The sequence below is a fragment of the Mrakia frigida genome (assembly GCF_051309035.1).
Source record: "Mrakia frigida strain ATCC 22029 unplaced genomic scaffold BDY24scaffold_11, whole genome shotgun sequence".
Classification (NCBI taxonomy): Eukaryota; Fungi; Basidiomycota; class Tremellomycetes; order Cystofilobasidiales; family Mrakiaceae; genus Mrakia; species Mrakia frigida.
This window is the reverse complement of record NW_027481270.1, coordinates 383,688-398,595: the sequence shown is the minus strand read 5'-3', so window position 1 is coordinate 398,595 and position 14,908 is coordinate 383,688. Positions and strand designations below refer to the sequence as shown.

At 54.3% G+C, this 14,908-nt stretch overlaps 5 protein-coding genes across 5 annotated transcripts; 4 read left to right on the top strand and 1 right to left on the bottom strand.

Annotated features, from left to right (window-relative positions):
- Positions 1-3: 3 nt before the first annotated feature.
- BDY24DRAFT_409349 (uncharacterized protein) lies at positions 4-1,114 on the top strand. The gene is made up of 3 exons (XM_076642818.1): positions 4-98; positions 216-646; positions 749-1,114. Exons 1-3 carry the CDS (start codon positions 47-49, stop codon positions 878-880), a joined length of 615 nt encoding a protein of 204 aa, XP_076497709.1. The 5' UTR covers positions 4-46; the 3' UTR covers positions 881-1,114.
- Positions 1,115-2,670: 1,556 nt separating this feature from the next.
- On the top strand, positions 2,671-5,731 carry BDY24DRAFT_385590 (IMPDH/GMPR family protein). Its single transcript, XM_076639986.1, has 10 exons — positions 2,671-2,904; positions 3,010-3,081; positions 3,154-3,179; positions 3,274-3,342; positions 3,414-3,432; positions 3,509-3,645; positions 3,726-3,775; positions 4,104-4,906; positions 5,040-5,261; positions 5,371-5,731. The coding sequence occupies exons 1-10, from the start codon at positions 2,794-2,796 to the stop codon at positions 5,494-5,496; spliced, it is 1,635 nt and encodes a 544-aa protein (XP_076497708.1). The 5' UTR covers positions 2,671-2,793; the 3' UTR covers positions 5,497-5,731.
- A 142-nt stretch (positions 5,732-5,873) lies between these two features.
- Positions 5,874-9,288, bottom strand: BDY24DRAFT_361005 (uncharacterized protein). Its single transcript, XM_076637868.1, has 12 exons — positions 9,186-9,288; positions 8,959-9,079; positions 8,589-8,888; positions 8,287-8,493; positions 7,954-8,118; positions 7,729-7,848; positions 7,464-7,579; positions 7,194-7,347; positions 7,011-7,115; positions 6,817-6,930; positions 6,174-6,739; positions 5,874-6,106 (listed from the first exon to the last, which is right to left on the bottom strand). Exons 1-12 carry the CDS (start codon positions 9,251-9,253, stop codon positions 5,899-5,901), a joined length of 2,244 nt encoding a protein of 747 aa, XP_076497707.1. The 5' UTR covers positions 9,254-9,288; the 3' UTR covers positions 5,874-5,898.
- BDY24DRAFT_385586 (uncharacterized protein) lies at positions 9,289-12,147 on the top strand. The gene is made up of 7 exons (XM_076639985.1): positions 9,289-9,754; positions 10,084-10,333; positions 10,481-10,651; positions 10,772-11,004; positions 11,186-11,437; positions 11,586-11,635; positions 11,731-12,147. The coding sequence occupies exons 1-7, from the start codon at positions 9,385-9,387 to the stop codon at positions 12,043-12,045; spliced, it is 1,641 nt and encodes a 546-aa protein (XP_076497706.1). The 5' UTR covers positions 9,289-9,384; the 3' UTR covers positions 12,046-12,147.
- Positions 12,148-13,231: 1,084 nt separating this feature from the next.
- BDY24DRAFT_414253 (eL33 family ribosomal protein) lies at positions 13,232-14,353 on the top strand (the record flags this gene model as incomplete). Its single annotated transcript, XM_076643280.1, has 6 exons — positions 13,232-13,253; positions 13,400-13,457; positions 13,804-13,861; positions 13,946-14,004; positions 14,114-14,221; positions 14,338-14,353. The coding sequence occupies 6 exons, from the start codon at positions 13,232-13,234 to the stop codon at positions 14,351-14,353; spliced, it is 321 nt and encodes a 106-aa protein (XP_076497705.1).
- Between the last annotated feature and the right edge of the window lie 555 nt (positions 14,354-14,908).

Here is a 14,908-nt window from a genome sequence, read left to right as displayed (position 1 = left end):
CTTCCTGCCTCTAACGACCAACAACGACTTTTTCTCGCCATCTCCCATGTCGTCAACCACTCCAGCCTCAAGAGAGTACCCTCTCAGAACCACCCAAGGTCAGCTTTTCTTCTCTATCTGCTCGAGGAAGCGGTCAAGCTCATCGATCCAACGTCGAAGCTGACCTTCCCCCTTCCTCCTCCCTCTCCTGCCCTCTTCCCTCCCGCCTCTTCCAGATCCCCTTCACCTCCAAAACATAAGAACCTGCCTGGACCTCTCCCTCGAATGCATCGTCTCGCCTACAGCTTTCTGCGTCGGATCAACCTTCGTCCTCCCACCTCCTCCTTCGCCATCACCTTCTGCCTCCTCCTCAGCCCAACCAGGTCTCCTCCTCTCGACCGGCTACTCTCGCGAACCGCCTCACCCCACCTCCCACGCCGAGTCCTCAGCTCTCTCCAAGCTTCTTGCGCTCTCCTTGGGGGACCTTCACTCCCTCCTCGCTTCCCAAACTCCCTCGTCGTGGCCTGGAAGCGAAACTTGGTCGCATCAGGACGTGCTCGAGAGGTGCGACGTCTACACGACGCTGGAACCGTGCAGCGTGAGGACGAGTGGAGAGCCAGACTGTGCGAGACTACTGGCTAGGCATAGGGTCAAGAGGGTGTTTGTGGTGAGTGCTTCTTTGAGCTTAGGAGCAGGGAGGAGGGGAGGTGAGCTCGCACGTCGAGGTTCGTCGAGACTGACCGCTCTCCCCCTTTGTTCTTGTTCGCAGGGAGTCAATGAACCACCTGATTTCGTTCAGTGCCTTGGAACCCGAGTGCTCGAGGAGGCTGGAGTGGAAGTCTGGAGGGTGGAAGGGTTGGAGAAGGAATGCCTCGAGTTTGCGAGGAGAGGGAGGGAGTGAGAGGTGGGCTTGGGGAAGAGAGGAGAGCTTGCTGATACGAGCTTGACAGGCTGAATTATAGAAGGAGAGGAGAGGAGGGTTCTGGGCCCGACAGTCGAATTCACAACTCTTCAGAAGCGGGAGACGGTGCGATTCGACGCGTCTTGACGATCACGGTCCGACGCGACTTTGGAGCTGGTAGCAGCTGAGTCTCTACCTACGCTCTGCTACTCTATCTATGCATACTAGCTCCTTCTCAGAGATCTTGAAAACGAAACGACAAATTTCGGGATCAAAAATTGAACTCTTGAGCTTCAAGGAAGAGCTGAGGAAAGGAGCGACGCTTGACCTCAAACCACCAGCTTCCTTCTCTGGCCCTTCCTGCTCCTTCCCTCGGCCAGGCCACCACTCTCTCGCCCAGGAGGCTCTCCTCGCCGTCCTTATAGCGTTTGGCTTCCAGCTTCTTGACTCCCGAGTCCACAGACGACCATGGACGGCACGGTGAGCTCACGCGTTCCTTCCCCTGATCCCTCCCTCCTCTCTCCTTCTTCTCCTGCAGTCTCACCTGGAGATCAGACGGTCTAGTCCTCGCCTCCGGTGGAAGCGACAACGTCGTCAACTGCTGGGACGGTCGAATCTCAGGCTCCTTCCTCTCCGTCGATTCCACAACAGGCGATCCTCTCCCCGTCAACAATCGCTGGACTCGTCGAGATCACACCACCACCACCGTCAAAGCTCTCTCCTGGTCTCCGTGGCAGTCTACCCTCCTCGCCAGCGGAGGTGGGAGGAATGATCACTCCATCTACTTCTACTCTTCCTCGTCCGGATCCAAAACGTCTACCCTTCACACTCCTTCGTCCGTCACTTCCCTCTTCTTCTCACCTCACTCGATAGAGATCGTATCAACTCATGGTCAGAGGGACAACAGCTTGAGAGTTTGGGGGTACGGGAAGCAGGAGCAGGTCTGGGAGGTCGAGGGGCACAGCTCGAGAGTTTTGGGAAGCATGCAGAGTCCTGACGGAGGAATGATTGGAACGGTGGCGAGGGATGAGTGTTTGAAGGTGAGTTCTACGCTAGGTTCTTTTTGAAGGTAGGAGGGGGAAGAGACGGGGAGAAGAGAGGTCGATTTGACTGATGCGCCGCTCCACTCTTCTCTCCTTGTTCGCTTCGTTTCGTACCAGTTCTGGAGGATCTGGGAAGTTCAACCTCTGGCGAATAGGAAACCGTTGAGGACGGTGGTCGACGAAGGAGAGGAGATGTCGGGTGGGATCATTCGTTGATTAATTCGCGTCGTGGTTCGGTTTTGCTTTCGCTTCCCTCGTTGCTTTTCTCCCTTGCTGTCCTTCTTTTGTACTACCATCCCCACGAGCCTTACGATTCAATCTCTTGGACCTTCCTCTGACCTCTTTCCCTGGGAGGCAGCCCTTCCCTTCGAAGGAGAAAGGTCCGACCGCGTCGAGCTCGACGACGACGGGAGCCAGAGGAGAAGTCTGGAGGACGAGTGTTCTTTCCTTCGCTCTCGGCCGAGTCAAACTCTCGTCTTTGTATAGAATCCCTCGCTTACCTGTGATCCGGAAGCTGTTGTCCTTCGCTTTTCGGTACGAGAGCTCGAGAGTCGCCCGTCAAAGAGACCGCGTTCGGACGAGGCGATTTGCGAACACCCGCTCCTCTTTCTCTTCCTTGTCGATTTTGAAGGTTTTCTCGACTCTATCGGCTCGATTCAAGTAGCCGATCCTCTTCATCAGCTTCCGAGGTTCATCTAGATATCACTTTTCTTGGCCCGCTCGGTCTTCTCGAAGACTGCCGCCCTTCACAGCCTTGGTGCTTTTTCACTTTTCAGAGCGGGCGAGGGCCAGAAACTCGTTTGGGGGGGAACTCCCATCCCACCTTTTCTAAAGTCTCCTTCTTTCTCTTCCCCATCTCCCAACCCAACCATGCCTTCCACCACTGCCTTCCTCGACCCTGCTGATTTCCTCAACCCTGCTTCCGCTCTTGATGAGTTGAAGAAGTACACGAGGGGAGACGGGCTGAGTGCTTCTGAGCTTGTGAGTTTCCTTCCTTCTGCCTTCCTTTTCCTTCACTCGCTCCACTTCCTTCGAATCTACGATGCTGACTTCCCTCTCTTCCCTTCTGCTTTCTCTCTCTCGTAGATGGACTCTCAGAAGAACGGAGGATTGACCTACAACGATATCCTCATGCTCCCGGGTCACATCAACTTTAACGTTCGTTCTTTCCTTCTCACCCCTTCAAGATCATACCGAACTGACTCGATACGCGTTCCTTGATCTCTACAGGCCAACGAGGTTTCCCTTGATACCTTGTGAGTAGCGAAGAAGATCCTACTTCCACTGAAAGAACGAGCTCGAGCTGACCAACTTTTCCCTTCCCTCCCCTCTCTCCCTCCTCTCCTTCAGCGTTACCAAGCGAGTTCAGCTCAAGACTCCCTTCATCTCCTCCCCTATGGACACCGTTACCGAGACTCAGTACGTTATATCGACCCTTCGTCTTGGTTCGCCAACTTCTATACTCACCTGCTCTTCTTTTCCTCTCGCAGAATGGCCATCGCCATCGGTGTGAGTTCTCGACGAATTCTGACTCGCCTTGCTTCCTTCGCCTTTGCTTACCTCTTCCTTCTTACTCCTCGCTCAGCTCCTCGGAGGTCTCGGAGTGATTCACCACAACAACACTGCTGAGGTGCAGGCCGCCATGGTTCGAAAGGTCAAGAAGTACGAGAACGGATTCATCACCGACCCCGTCGTTTTGAGCTCAACCGACACTGTTCAGTCGTGAGTCTTGCCTTCCCTCGTCTCGCCTCTCTCGCTTCAGCTCGAGCTGACCTTCCTCGCCTTCTGATTGTTCCCTCTAGTGTCCTCGACATCAAGGCCAAGCTCGGATTCTGTGGAGTTCCCATCACCGGTTAGTCCTCTCGTCCTTCGTTCCACTTTCTTTTCGCGTCGCTCGCCTCTTCTTCGCGTCCTCCCACCGTTCCCTTCGACAACCCTCCACATCGAGAGACGCCCTTTTCGGACGCGTCTCCTCTTTAATGATGAGACTTCAAACTTTGTAACCTTCGTTCTTCCTATTTGGGCTTCCTAGCGGGAAGTCCTTATCTTGCGGATGCTTTCACTTTGATCACTGAATCCCCTTTCGCCAAACCACACTCTTCCTTCTCAACCCTCCCTTTCTCATCCTCGTTCCTTATCTTTACTGACTCTCTTTCCTTTCCCTTCTCGCACCCGCTCAGACACTGGAAAGCTCGGAGGCAAGCTCCTCGGAATCGTCACTGGTCGAGACGTTCAGTTCAGGGACGCCAACACCTCCCTCGCCTCCATCATGACCAAGGATCTCGTCGTCGCTCAGGTCGGAATCAAGCTCGACGAAGCCAACCGACTCCTCCGAGACTCCCGAAAGGGTAAACTCCCCATCGTCGACTCTGAGGGAAACCTTCGATCCCTCCTCGCTCGATCCGATCTCCTCAAGAACCAGAACTACCCTCTCGCCTCCAAGAAGCCTTCCACCAAGCAGCTCTTCTGTGGAGCCGCCATCGGAACTCGACCTGCCGATAGGGAGAGACTCGCCCTCCTCGTCGAAGCAGGACTCGACGTCGTCGTTCTCGACTCCTCGCAAGGAAACTCGGTCTTCCAGATCGAGATGATCAAGTGGATTAAGGCTACCTACCCCGACATCGACGTCGTCGCTGGAAACGTCGTCACCAGGGAGCAGGCTGCCATGCTCATCGCTGCTGGAGCCGACGCGCTTCGAATTGGAATGGGATCCGGATCCATCTGCATCACCCAGGAAGTCATGGCCGTCGGTCGACCTCAGGGAACCGCCGTCTACGCCGTCTCTGAGTTCGCCAAGAAGTTCGGAGTCCCTACCTGGGCTGACGGAGGAATCGGAAACATCGGTCACATCGCTAAGGCGTTGAGTTTGGGAGCGAGCGCGGTGATGATGGGCGGACTGTTGGCTGGAACGACGGAGTCTCCTGGAGAGTACTTCTACCACGAGGGAAAGAGGGTCAAGACCTACCGAGGTATGGGATCGATTGTAAGTTTATCGATTCCCTTCTATCATCTTCTCTTTTTCTCGTCGAGCTCGTTCTCGACGCGTCGAGTCCCCTTCTCTCCGCTTTCTCGAGCTGATCATCTCTTCCTTTCCTCTTTCCTGCTCGTTTTCATAGGAGGCTATGGAGCACACCAAGGCTCCCATCAGCAAAGGATCCATCGAGGTCGTTCCCGCTGGAGACGAGAACGCCGCTACCTCTCGATACTTCTCCGAGTCAGATTCCGTCAAGGTCGCTCAGGGAGTTTCCGGAGACGTTCAGGACAAGGGAAGCGTGGAGAAGTTCTTGCCTTACCTTCACACTGGACTTCAGCACTCGCTTCAGGATTCTGGAGTTACCGTGAGTCTTCATTCCCCACCGTTCGAGTCCGAGTTCGACGCGTCTCGTTCTCGCTCTCGTCTCTCTTTCCTCGGCTGACCCTTCTCTTCCTTTCTTCGTTTCTTCGCAGTCCATCACCGCTCTCAAGGCCGGAGTCGCCGACGGTTCCGTTCGATTCGAGCTTCGAACTGCTTCCGCTCAGGTCGAGGGAGGAGTCCACGGACTCAACTCTTACACCAAGAGGCTCTTCGCATAAACCTCTTCCACCACTCTTCTTCTCTCCTTATCGCATATATAGTTTCGTTGTATACCTAACCTACACAAAGTCCCCTACACATCCCTTCGCGCGCTCGCATCTCACGTAGGATCCGCTTCGACGTTCTCGCTTGCTTCGTTATCTTTCTTCTCTCCTTTCTTCCTCCCTGTTTTTGCTTCAACACCTTCTAAACCTTTCTCTCTATTTGAAACGATCTACATCACGTCTGTCTTGATTCTCTGGTTGACTTGAGTCCGCAAATATAGAACGAAAACGAGAACGAGCAAAAAAGAGAAGGGAGGCAGAGGAGAGTCGTCCTCGTCGATGTCTCGTCGCTTAGGCCCTATTCTTCCTCCTTCTCTCTTTTTCGTCGAGAATGCAGTCTCAGCGATCTTCGATATACTACAAAAACAAACTCTTCTCTCGCAAAGCTCTCAATCCGAGCCGCTCCCACTCCTGCCGACCAACCCAAAATTCGTTCACACTCTCCAACCTCGCCAGCACGCTCACTCCCTTCCAGACGAGCAGCCTAGGATCGATCTCCCTCGGAGAAGGGATGATCTCGACCGTTTGCAGAGATGGAATCCGGGAGTTGAGGATCGGGAGGACCCTGAGCGAGCGAAAACGAAACGAGTCAGCCTCGATCCGAACGCGTCTCGAGCGTCCGTTCTACTCACCGACTCTGAATCGCATAACCCAAGGCAGGCAGACCAGCTGTTCCACCAACCAGAAGTAAGCTTCCAGCCATCCGTCTCACTCGCTCCTCCGTCCCACAACTCATGAGCGTGTTGACGATTCCTACGTCCAACGGCACTTTGCCCGATTCCTCGAGAATGTCGAAGCCGAGAGGCTGCTCTTCCACTACTGGTGGAGCTGGAGGAGGTGGTGGGACAAGTGGTGGAAGAGGGATGTGAAGAGGCAATTCGTCGGACGGTGGTGGGACGAAGGAAGTTTGGGGGAGGGGTGAGATGGAGGGAGGAGGAGGAGGGAGGGAGGAAGTGGGAGCCGACGCGTCGTTGGTAGAGGGAGGAAGCGGCAGTGGTGCTGAGGAAGCTGAGGGAGGTTGAAGAGGGTTCATCGGCTGTTTTGAAGCAGGTTGGGCGACGGAGGAAGCTTCGACGGAAGGAGTTGTGGGTTGGGAGAGCGCGATGGGAGCCGGAGCTGGCGCCGGTACTGCTTGAGGAGGCGGAGGAGGCGGTGGAGGAGGTCGAAGATGGAAGGTAGAGTGATTCATCGCCAGTGTCTACGTCGAAAAAAAAAGGGTCGAAGAAAGGGAGGTCAGCGATGGGAAAGGGACACAAGAGGAAGGAAGCGACGAACCGGCTGATCCAAAGAGTAGTCTCCAGCTTCTTCGACTCCTTCTCTCGGCAAAGCAAAGCTCGACAGTCCCTTCAGCTTCCCGTCGAAATCAATCACTCGAGGTTCAAAGAGGCACTGCGAACGAGGAAAGGTTCGGATGGAGTCAGAACAAGGAGGCGAAGACGCGACGGTGAAGAAAGGCGCGATACACTCACCATCGGAGCCAGGATGACCTCGTCGAAGGTCTTGATTGTAAACTTCTGGGTCAACTTCTTCGGTCTTCGAACGAAGAAGTCGTAAAGGTTTACTCCAACTTGAGCCTGAGGTTGAACAAGCGAAGGTCAGAACTAGGCTCGAGATTGGTTCGATTCGTCGGAGAGTCAGAATCGAGTACTCACTTCCGAAAGTGTGCAGAACCTCTCCTTCAATCCCTCGATCAGATTCCAGTCGTAAGAGCGGCTCAGGTCGAGCTCTTTGTAAGGGAAGTGGGACTCTCGAAGGAGGACGGCGAGGAAGGAGGTGATGTCGTCTCCTCCGTAAGAGAGCGTGTGTCTGATCGAGTAGGAATGAGTTGAGCAGAGCAAGAAAAAGGGAAAGAAGAGGGGAAACTCTTGGTCAGGAAGGAGAGCCGCATCGAGGGACAAGGAGGAAAGGGAAAACCGACTCACCTCGTCTCGGGCAGAACCATTCCGTCCTCGACACAAGCGATGGTCGTCTTCCTCGCTCCAATGTCGATGACACAAGCTGAAGAGAGACCTGCTCCGAAGGTGGCTCCGAGGGACTCCTAGGAAAAGGGGGACGGGACGCGTCGGTCGGTCGGTCAGCATAGAACGATCTCGTCTCGTTGAGGGAGTAATCGAGAAATCCGTGGGGAGGGAAGAGATCGGAGTACAGAGAGTGGGAAGAATTCAGATCGGAAGAGTCGGTACTCACCTGCTGCATGCAGATCTGCTTGAACCCCAACTTCCCCTTCTCTCCGAGGAGCATCTCCGTCATTTCCTGAACGTAACGCTGAGGAGCGTGATCGGGGATCACCAAGATGGCCGAGTATGTCTAGAACGTAAGAGGAATGCAGGAGGTGGCCATCAGTTCAGTGTGTTCGAGAAGCGGAGGAAACGACGCGTTCAACGAAAGAGACGAGGCGTCGAATCTACTCACCTTGAGATCCTTCGCCCCGATCTTCATCTGATCTACCAAAGCCTCTCTGAGTAGCTCTTCCATGTCTCCTACGTTGGCCTGAAGAGAGGAATAGTCTCGCTGGTTGAAGGTCCTGTCGAGCCAAGGTTGCCGAACATCCCAGATCGAAGTCGAGAGCTTGTAGACCTAGGGACGAAGACAGAAGGCAGCGATTCGGACAAGGGGAAGAGAAACGGTCAGACTCCAACCTTCTCGTTCGTAGTTTTGTAGCTCCTCCCGTAGAAGAGCTGCTCGAGAGCTGAAGCAAGTTCGACCACGAGAACGCGAAGAGGAGACAACGAAGACTGAACTCACCTCGGAACCGACAACTACATCCCCATGAGCCTTCCCATCCAAATCCCACTCGACTCGGAATGGGTCGTTGAAATCCTCGACTGACTCTCCGACTGAATCAGCGTTGTAGGAAGCGGCGAAGGCTCGAGCTTGAGGCAGCGGACGAAGTTTGAGCGAGGTCGTTCGATGATTGAGGGTTTGTCGAAGAGAAGCGATCTTGAGGTCCATCTGAGAGTTCGAAGCGATGAAGGGTGCCCCGGGTTAGCTTCCAGGGATATCAAAAAAAGCTCCAGAAATGGAGGGAAGAGGAGAGATGGACGAACAGCAGTTTGAGGAGCAGGAGGTGAGGTCGATTCGACTCCTTCCACAGCAGCTCCCTCCTCCCCATCAACGTCCATGTCCTGAGCTCCTCCCTCCTCGGATGCTCGACCCTTGCCTTTCTCAGCAGCCGAGAGACTACCGTTCCCGTTCGTCATCGAGGAAGAGGGAGGAGAGAGGAGAGGTGACCTTCTCTTCCTCGCGATGATGTTGTCGATTTGGAGAGGGGAGTAGTCGGAAGCTCGACCGATTCGGATAGTCTTGGAACCGGGATGGATCACGATCGTCTTGTAGCCATTTGGAAGCTGTAAGATACGAGAGTGAGAGGTCAGAGAAGCAGAAGAGAGGAAGAAGCAGAGGGGAAGGAGAACCAACGTCGAGATCTTCTGCTGTCTGTTGCTGCTGATGTTCTGAGAAGGTAGGAGTTGCTCGTTTGGCCCAACCCTGCTGAGCCTCCCCCTTAAGGTACGTCGAGTTGACGTTTTTGATGTTCACTCTGGGGAGTAATGAGAGCAAAGAGGGGAAGGAGGAGGAGGGAAGGATGAGCTCGAGTTTCCTTCTTTTCTCCTTCCCTGGCCCCAAGCTTCAGAGATGAGACTCACTGCCCTGGTACCGAGAACGTCGAGAAAGCGAAAGGCGGTAGAGGATCTCTGGCCTTCTTCTTGGTCATTTTGGCGAGGAAAAGGGAGAAAAGAGAAGGTGGTCGTTGCGATCAGACTCAAGCTCCCAAAACACGTCGCCTTCACACTTCCAACGCCCATCCCTCCCTCCCTGCCTTTCTCACTTCTTACATCTCGCTCGATGGCCGGCTTACCGACGTTAACTTCCCATCAAAATCGGGTTCTTCGGTTATCCTTCTTCTCCCTCGGCTCCCTCGTCATCCTCTACGTCCTCTTCACCCTCACCTCCTCCTCCCCAACACCCGAAGCCGCCGTCCCCTCCTCTCCCCACTCCTCAACATCCTGGTCGTCAGCAGGATCCCTGTTAGGCTTCCCTCCGACGCCATATCCTGTTTGGGGACTCGGAGAGGGAGGGCTGATGGCTACAGACAAGGGAGGAATCAATTACCACGCAGGAACTGGAGAGTATCGATGGTCCGAGGATCACCCTTGGATGAAGGGAAAGGAGCACAGGAGAGTTATGGTAGCAAGTCATTTCACAGCTCATGAAGGTAAGTAATCCCCTGTCCCGTTCGTTTCTCGAAGGATCGCAAGACGGAAGGCTGGCAGGAGGGAGGGAGAAGGGAAGGAAGGAGGGCTGAGGTCGTGAGTTTCGTCCCTCCGACAACTTTGTCGCATGCTAGTAGTGAAGCTTCGATACAACTCTCTCGAGCTCAAAATTCATATCTGCTCTCTGATCCACGCGTAAAGCTGCATCAATCGTTGTCGTACCTCTTCTCCTTCTCGTTCTGTCGCCTCGACCGGATCCCAAACTCTGAAGCTCAACCTGACTTCCTTCCCCTTCCCCTTCTTCGCTTCCCTTCTCTTTCCTCGCCCCTAGACGTCTACATGTCCCTCGTCCACACCCTCTCATCGCTTCTCCCATCGCCCAAGAACGTTCGAGTTTACGCGGCCGAGTTCCGTTGGGGATTCGCAGATATCGTCGAGCAGATCGGACTTTACCCAGGAAAGACCTACCACGATCCAGCGACGCTTGCTGGAGATCTGGCGAAGACGGACCTCTTCGGAGCTGTGAAGGGAGATGTAGGGAAGAAGGCGGATATGGTTGTGCTGGGGACGTGTGAGATTGAGTGAGTTTCTGCAGCTGCTTTCGTTGTTCTGTTTTGGGACGGGACGCGTTTCGTTTCGGGAGACGCGTGTGTTTCGAGATCGCGAGCTCGAGCTGACCGATTTTTTGCTCGCACAATCTCTACCTTGGCGTGCGATCGCTCCTCCAGCATGGAACACTTCTCGGAGGATCTCTTCAAGCAATACCTCGCTCGACCTGCCGACGACAAGTTTACTCTCGTCTGCATCGTCCACAACGCCTTCGCCGTCGAGTGGCTCATCAAGTACGGAGCTGACTGGGTCAAGGAAGGAGCCCTTCGAATCATGCCCATCTCAGATCAGTGAGTATTTCTCCTTCTGTCGTCCCAACTTCTCCTCGCTCGCGTCCTCGTTATTCGAACGTGTCCGTCGACTTCTTCCCTCTGACCAACTCCCTTTCTTATCTCCTCTCTCTCTTTCAGCGTCAAACGAGCCTTCCTCTACCACTTCGATCTCTGGGCTGACACCGCCGACACTCATCAAGTCGGCTACGAATACGTCCCCGTTCACGTTCACATCCCCGTCCTCCCTCTCAAACTCCCAACGAAACCCGCCAAGAACGAGATGCTCACCAACGCTGTCATTCAAGGAAGCTTCGATCCGAACAGGAGAGACTTTGAGGGTGTTTTCCAGGATCTGATCGAGGAGCTGGATGGTGAGTTCTCGCTTCTTTTCTCTCTCACTCGATCCGACCTCGACCTCGTTTCCCTCTCCGTCCTTTCCTCTCATCGCCAAATCGCTCGACTCAACCCTCATCCCTTCATCCATCTTCACTCTCACCTCACGCTCACGCAACTGACTTCCACCTTTCCCCTCTGTTTTCTCTTCCCTCTCAGCCGATCCTCGTCCCTGGGGCTACCACCCTCTCTCCTCTACCACCTCTCCCACCACCTACCTCCCCATCAAGGACGACCCTTCCATCCCTCCGTTCTACCTTCATCTCGCCGGAAACGGAGACATCACCGTCCCTGAGAAGCTCGCCCACATCGTCAAGGTTCACGTTGGGTTGAGCTACCCGGATTTCTTTGCGTTGATGAGCTCGATGGACGTGGCGCTGCTGGCGTTCAGTGCTAGTCAGAAGGGAGGATGTGAGTCATTCCGTTCTGATGGGGTGAGGGTCGGAAGGCTCGAGCTGAAAGGGAAACGTCGGGAGGACGAGACAAAGGTCGAAACTGACGCGTTTCTTTTTAATCTTCCCTTCTTTCTCTCCTTCTTTCGTTGGTTCGAAACGAACAGACTTCGAAGTCCAAGCCAGTTCGAGTGTAGCCATGGCCGTCATGTGCGAGGTACGCTTTCCTTTCTCTTTTCTTCCCTCCCTCTCCTTCTGATCCCTCAACCCAACCTCACCTCCCTCTTACACGATCCCTTCCCCTCCACACAGGTCCCCCTCCTCACAACCCACCACATCCGCAAAGTCTACACCTACACCTCCTCCCCTTCCATCACTCTCCTCCGACCCTCCTACCTCCGAGAAATCGCAGCTCTCAAAGTCCTTCGTTCAGGCGTCTGGTCGCCTCCCTCCCTCCCCTCCTCCGAGGACGGTCGCATCGCCAGCGTCCCGCCGGGCGTGGAAGGAGAGATCGAGGAGATGATCAGGTTGGGATGGAAGAGGACCGAGGAGAGCTGGAGGGTTTATCAGAAGGGGCTGAGCGAGAGGAACAGGGAGGTGGGGAGGAGGTTGTTGGCTGGGATGTGAGAGGCGACGAGTTTCGTTCTTGGTTTCGGTTTCGTTTTGTTTTTCTTTTATTTTGGGGGACCATCGTACATCGTAGACTTGTTGATATGTCTATTCGCCCGACTGTCAAGCTCTTTGTTCGAAGAAACGTAGAGCAGAACAACAACTCCTTGACGACGAAAACGATCCCTTCTATTCGAAAACTCAGCCCACTCGCTCTTTTTGGATCTCCCCAACGTCGATGCATCCTTTAGGGATGCACTCCTCGCTTGTACCCATCCAAGAGGGTCTGGGAGTAACGGAGCGGCTTTAGAACAACCTTGATCACCCTCGCTCGACAACGCTGTCTGTTCGAGCTCCATCCTGACTTCTTTTCCCTTTCTTTCAAGAGAGGGGAGGTTGGAAGGGTTGCGCTCGAGGAGATGCGTTCTAGTTTCGTTGGATCCTTTTCTCTGAGGGGGTCTGATGGCGTTGAGGGAGGGACATACTTGCAGCTTTTCTTTCTTTGGATCTTTTGTAGGAGAAGAGGGGACGAGAAGGAGGACGAGGAGAGGGAGGAGGAGGAGAGAGAGAGATGAGGTTGATTCATGAGCTCTTCCCACTGCTATAGTCTTAATTCGAGTCGTTCTTGCAAGTCCTTGTAGCATCTTCGAATACGTCTACTGACATCCGAACGCTTGAAAAGTGTAGATATCTTCAGGAGAGCGACGAGAAAGAGAAACGAGAGGACTTCGCGGCGGAGAGCTCGACTCCTTCTCCTCTCCTCTCTCTCCCTCGTTCCTCGCCCTGCTCCTTGGTCAAATTATTTTTCCTGTATACCATGACTACCCGCTCTTGCTATGCTCTCCAATCTAGGACTCGAAAAACCCAGGTCAAGGATTGTTTTGTGTTTGGTGTTTCCAATCCGCCCTCCAGGGAAGTCTCGAAAAATCTCTTTCGTCTTCGTTTTGAGGGTCCCTCTTGCCCTCTTCCTTCTCTCCGTCACACCGTCAGCAAACGTACTTCCCCCCCACCTTCTTCTTCTTGCCTCCGAACGCCAGGTCCCTATACTAACCTCTTCCCTGTCCCTCTTTTTTGTTTTAAATCTTTCCTCTTCGCCTTCCTCGCTCGCTCGCTACTTCCAACTCGTTCCTCCCACCTACCTCTCGCCTTCAACCTCTCCTTCTACCTCAACTTCCAACCCAAACCTCGAATTTTTCGCTCTCAGATGGGATCCACTCGACTCTACAGTTCGTCCACCTTTTCAATCGTCGCTCTAGGAGGGATGTAGCAGGCTGGAGGGCATGCGAGAAGGGAAGCATACGGAATCGTTTTGGGCTGACCTTTCGCTTCGTTTCTCTTTGCTCTTCTCTCTCTTCTCTCTTTCTTCTTACAGCCAAGGCCAGGATCACGGGGCACAAGAGGGGAAAGAGGAACTCGCGACCCAACACCAGGTGAGGATAATCGAGATCAAACAGGAACGGCGAAGGAAGGGAGAGAAGGAGAGAGGTGTCGAAGCTGGCAGCGCGAAGGGAGAGGTCGAACAAGGGTGGATGCAGCAGTTGGATGGGATTGGGATATAGCAGCAGAGAGAGAGAGGGACACCGCTGGCATGCCTGTCTCTCTCTCTTCTCTATAGGAGGTCACGTCTTCGAGGGAGGGAAGGAGAGGTCGGACCTTTGATCCTACCACCTCGAATCGACTCACTCGCTTCCCTTCGACACCACACATCTCCTCATCCACCTCGATTCACTCAAAGAATTCAGTCGGCTGACTGCTCTTCTCTGCTCTTCGCTTCAGTTTGATCCAGATCGAGGGTGTTGCCGCTAAGGAGGAGGCTCAGTTCTACCTCGGAAAGGTTCGTTTCCCTCCACTCTCCTTCCTCTCGCTTCCACCTTCCTTCCCTCGCTGACCTCTCGCCTCTTTCGTGATCAAAATCCAGAGGGTTGCCTACGTCTACCGAGCTCAGCGTGAGATCAAGGGAAGCAAGATCAGAGTTATGTTCGTTGACCCTTCTCTCGTTTCAGTTTCGTTTTGAGCTCGAGCTTTGAACGACCTCCGAACTGACCTTCCCCTCTCCTCTCCCTCGTTCTTCGTTCGTTGTATGCAGCTGGGGCCGAGTCACTCGATCTCACGGAAACTCCGGAGCCGTCAAGGCCAAGTTCCGATCCAACCTCCCTCCTCACCTCTTCGGTGCTTCGTGCCGAGTGATGCTCTAGTGCGTTCCCCAGCTCTGCTCGACTCAAACCTCCCGTCCCACGCTGACTCCCTTTCTCCTTCTCCTCCTCCTCTTTCTCTTTCTCTCCCTCTCCCCTCTCCTCCTCCTCCTCACAGCCCCTCCAACATCTAAATTCCTCCCACCTCCCACCCAGCTCGGAAACCCCCAACCTCCCCTCCCCTCTCGACGGACCTGCCGCCACCCAGGTTCGATCAAAAAGCAGTCTTCTAGCGGTTTCGATCGTCTCTCTTCGGAAGGAGGGAGCGGAAGGAGTCGTGGATACGGGAGATTGTTTGGTCTGGTCGTATGATTGTTTAGGTCGATGCGACGAACCGACGACGAAACGGACGGGCGAGAGAGAGAGAGAGAGAGGACCCGGAACGAACGAGCGAGAAGAGAGAAGAGATAGCAGATGGGGAAAGAGAGAGACGCGTCGTACTGTCCTCCCTTGAGAGAGAAAAGGAAAACAAAGAAACAATGCAAAAGGAGAAGAGAACTGAGGAGCTCAACTCGAACACCCTCCCACCCTCCCTCTCCCGTCGGCCTCTCTTCCTTCGTTCTCGAACCTCAACGATGCTCGAAACGGCCTTCTCAACCTTTACTTGTGTAGAGACCTCCTCTATGCTCTCCGATCCGAGCAGGTTACTCTACCCTCCTCGCTCTCCTCTCTCATCTGCGCCATGGTTG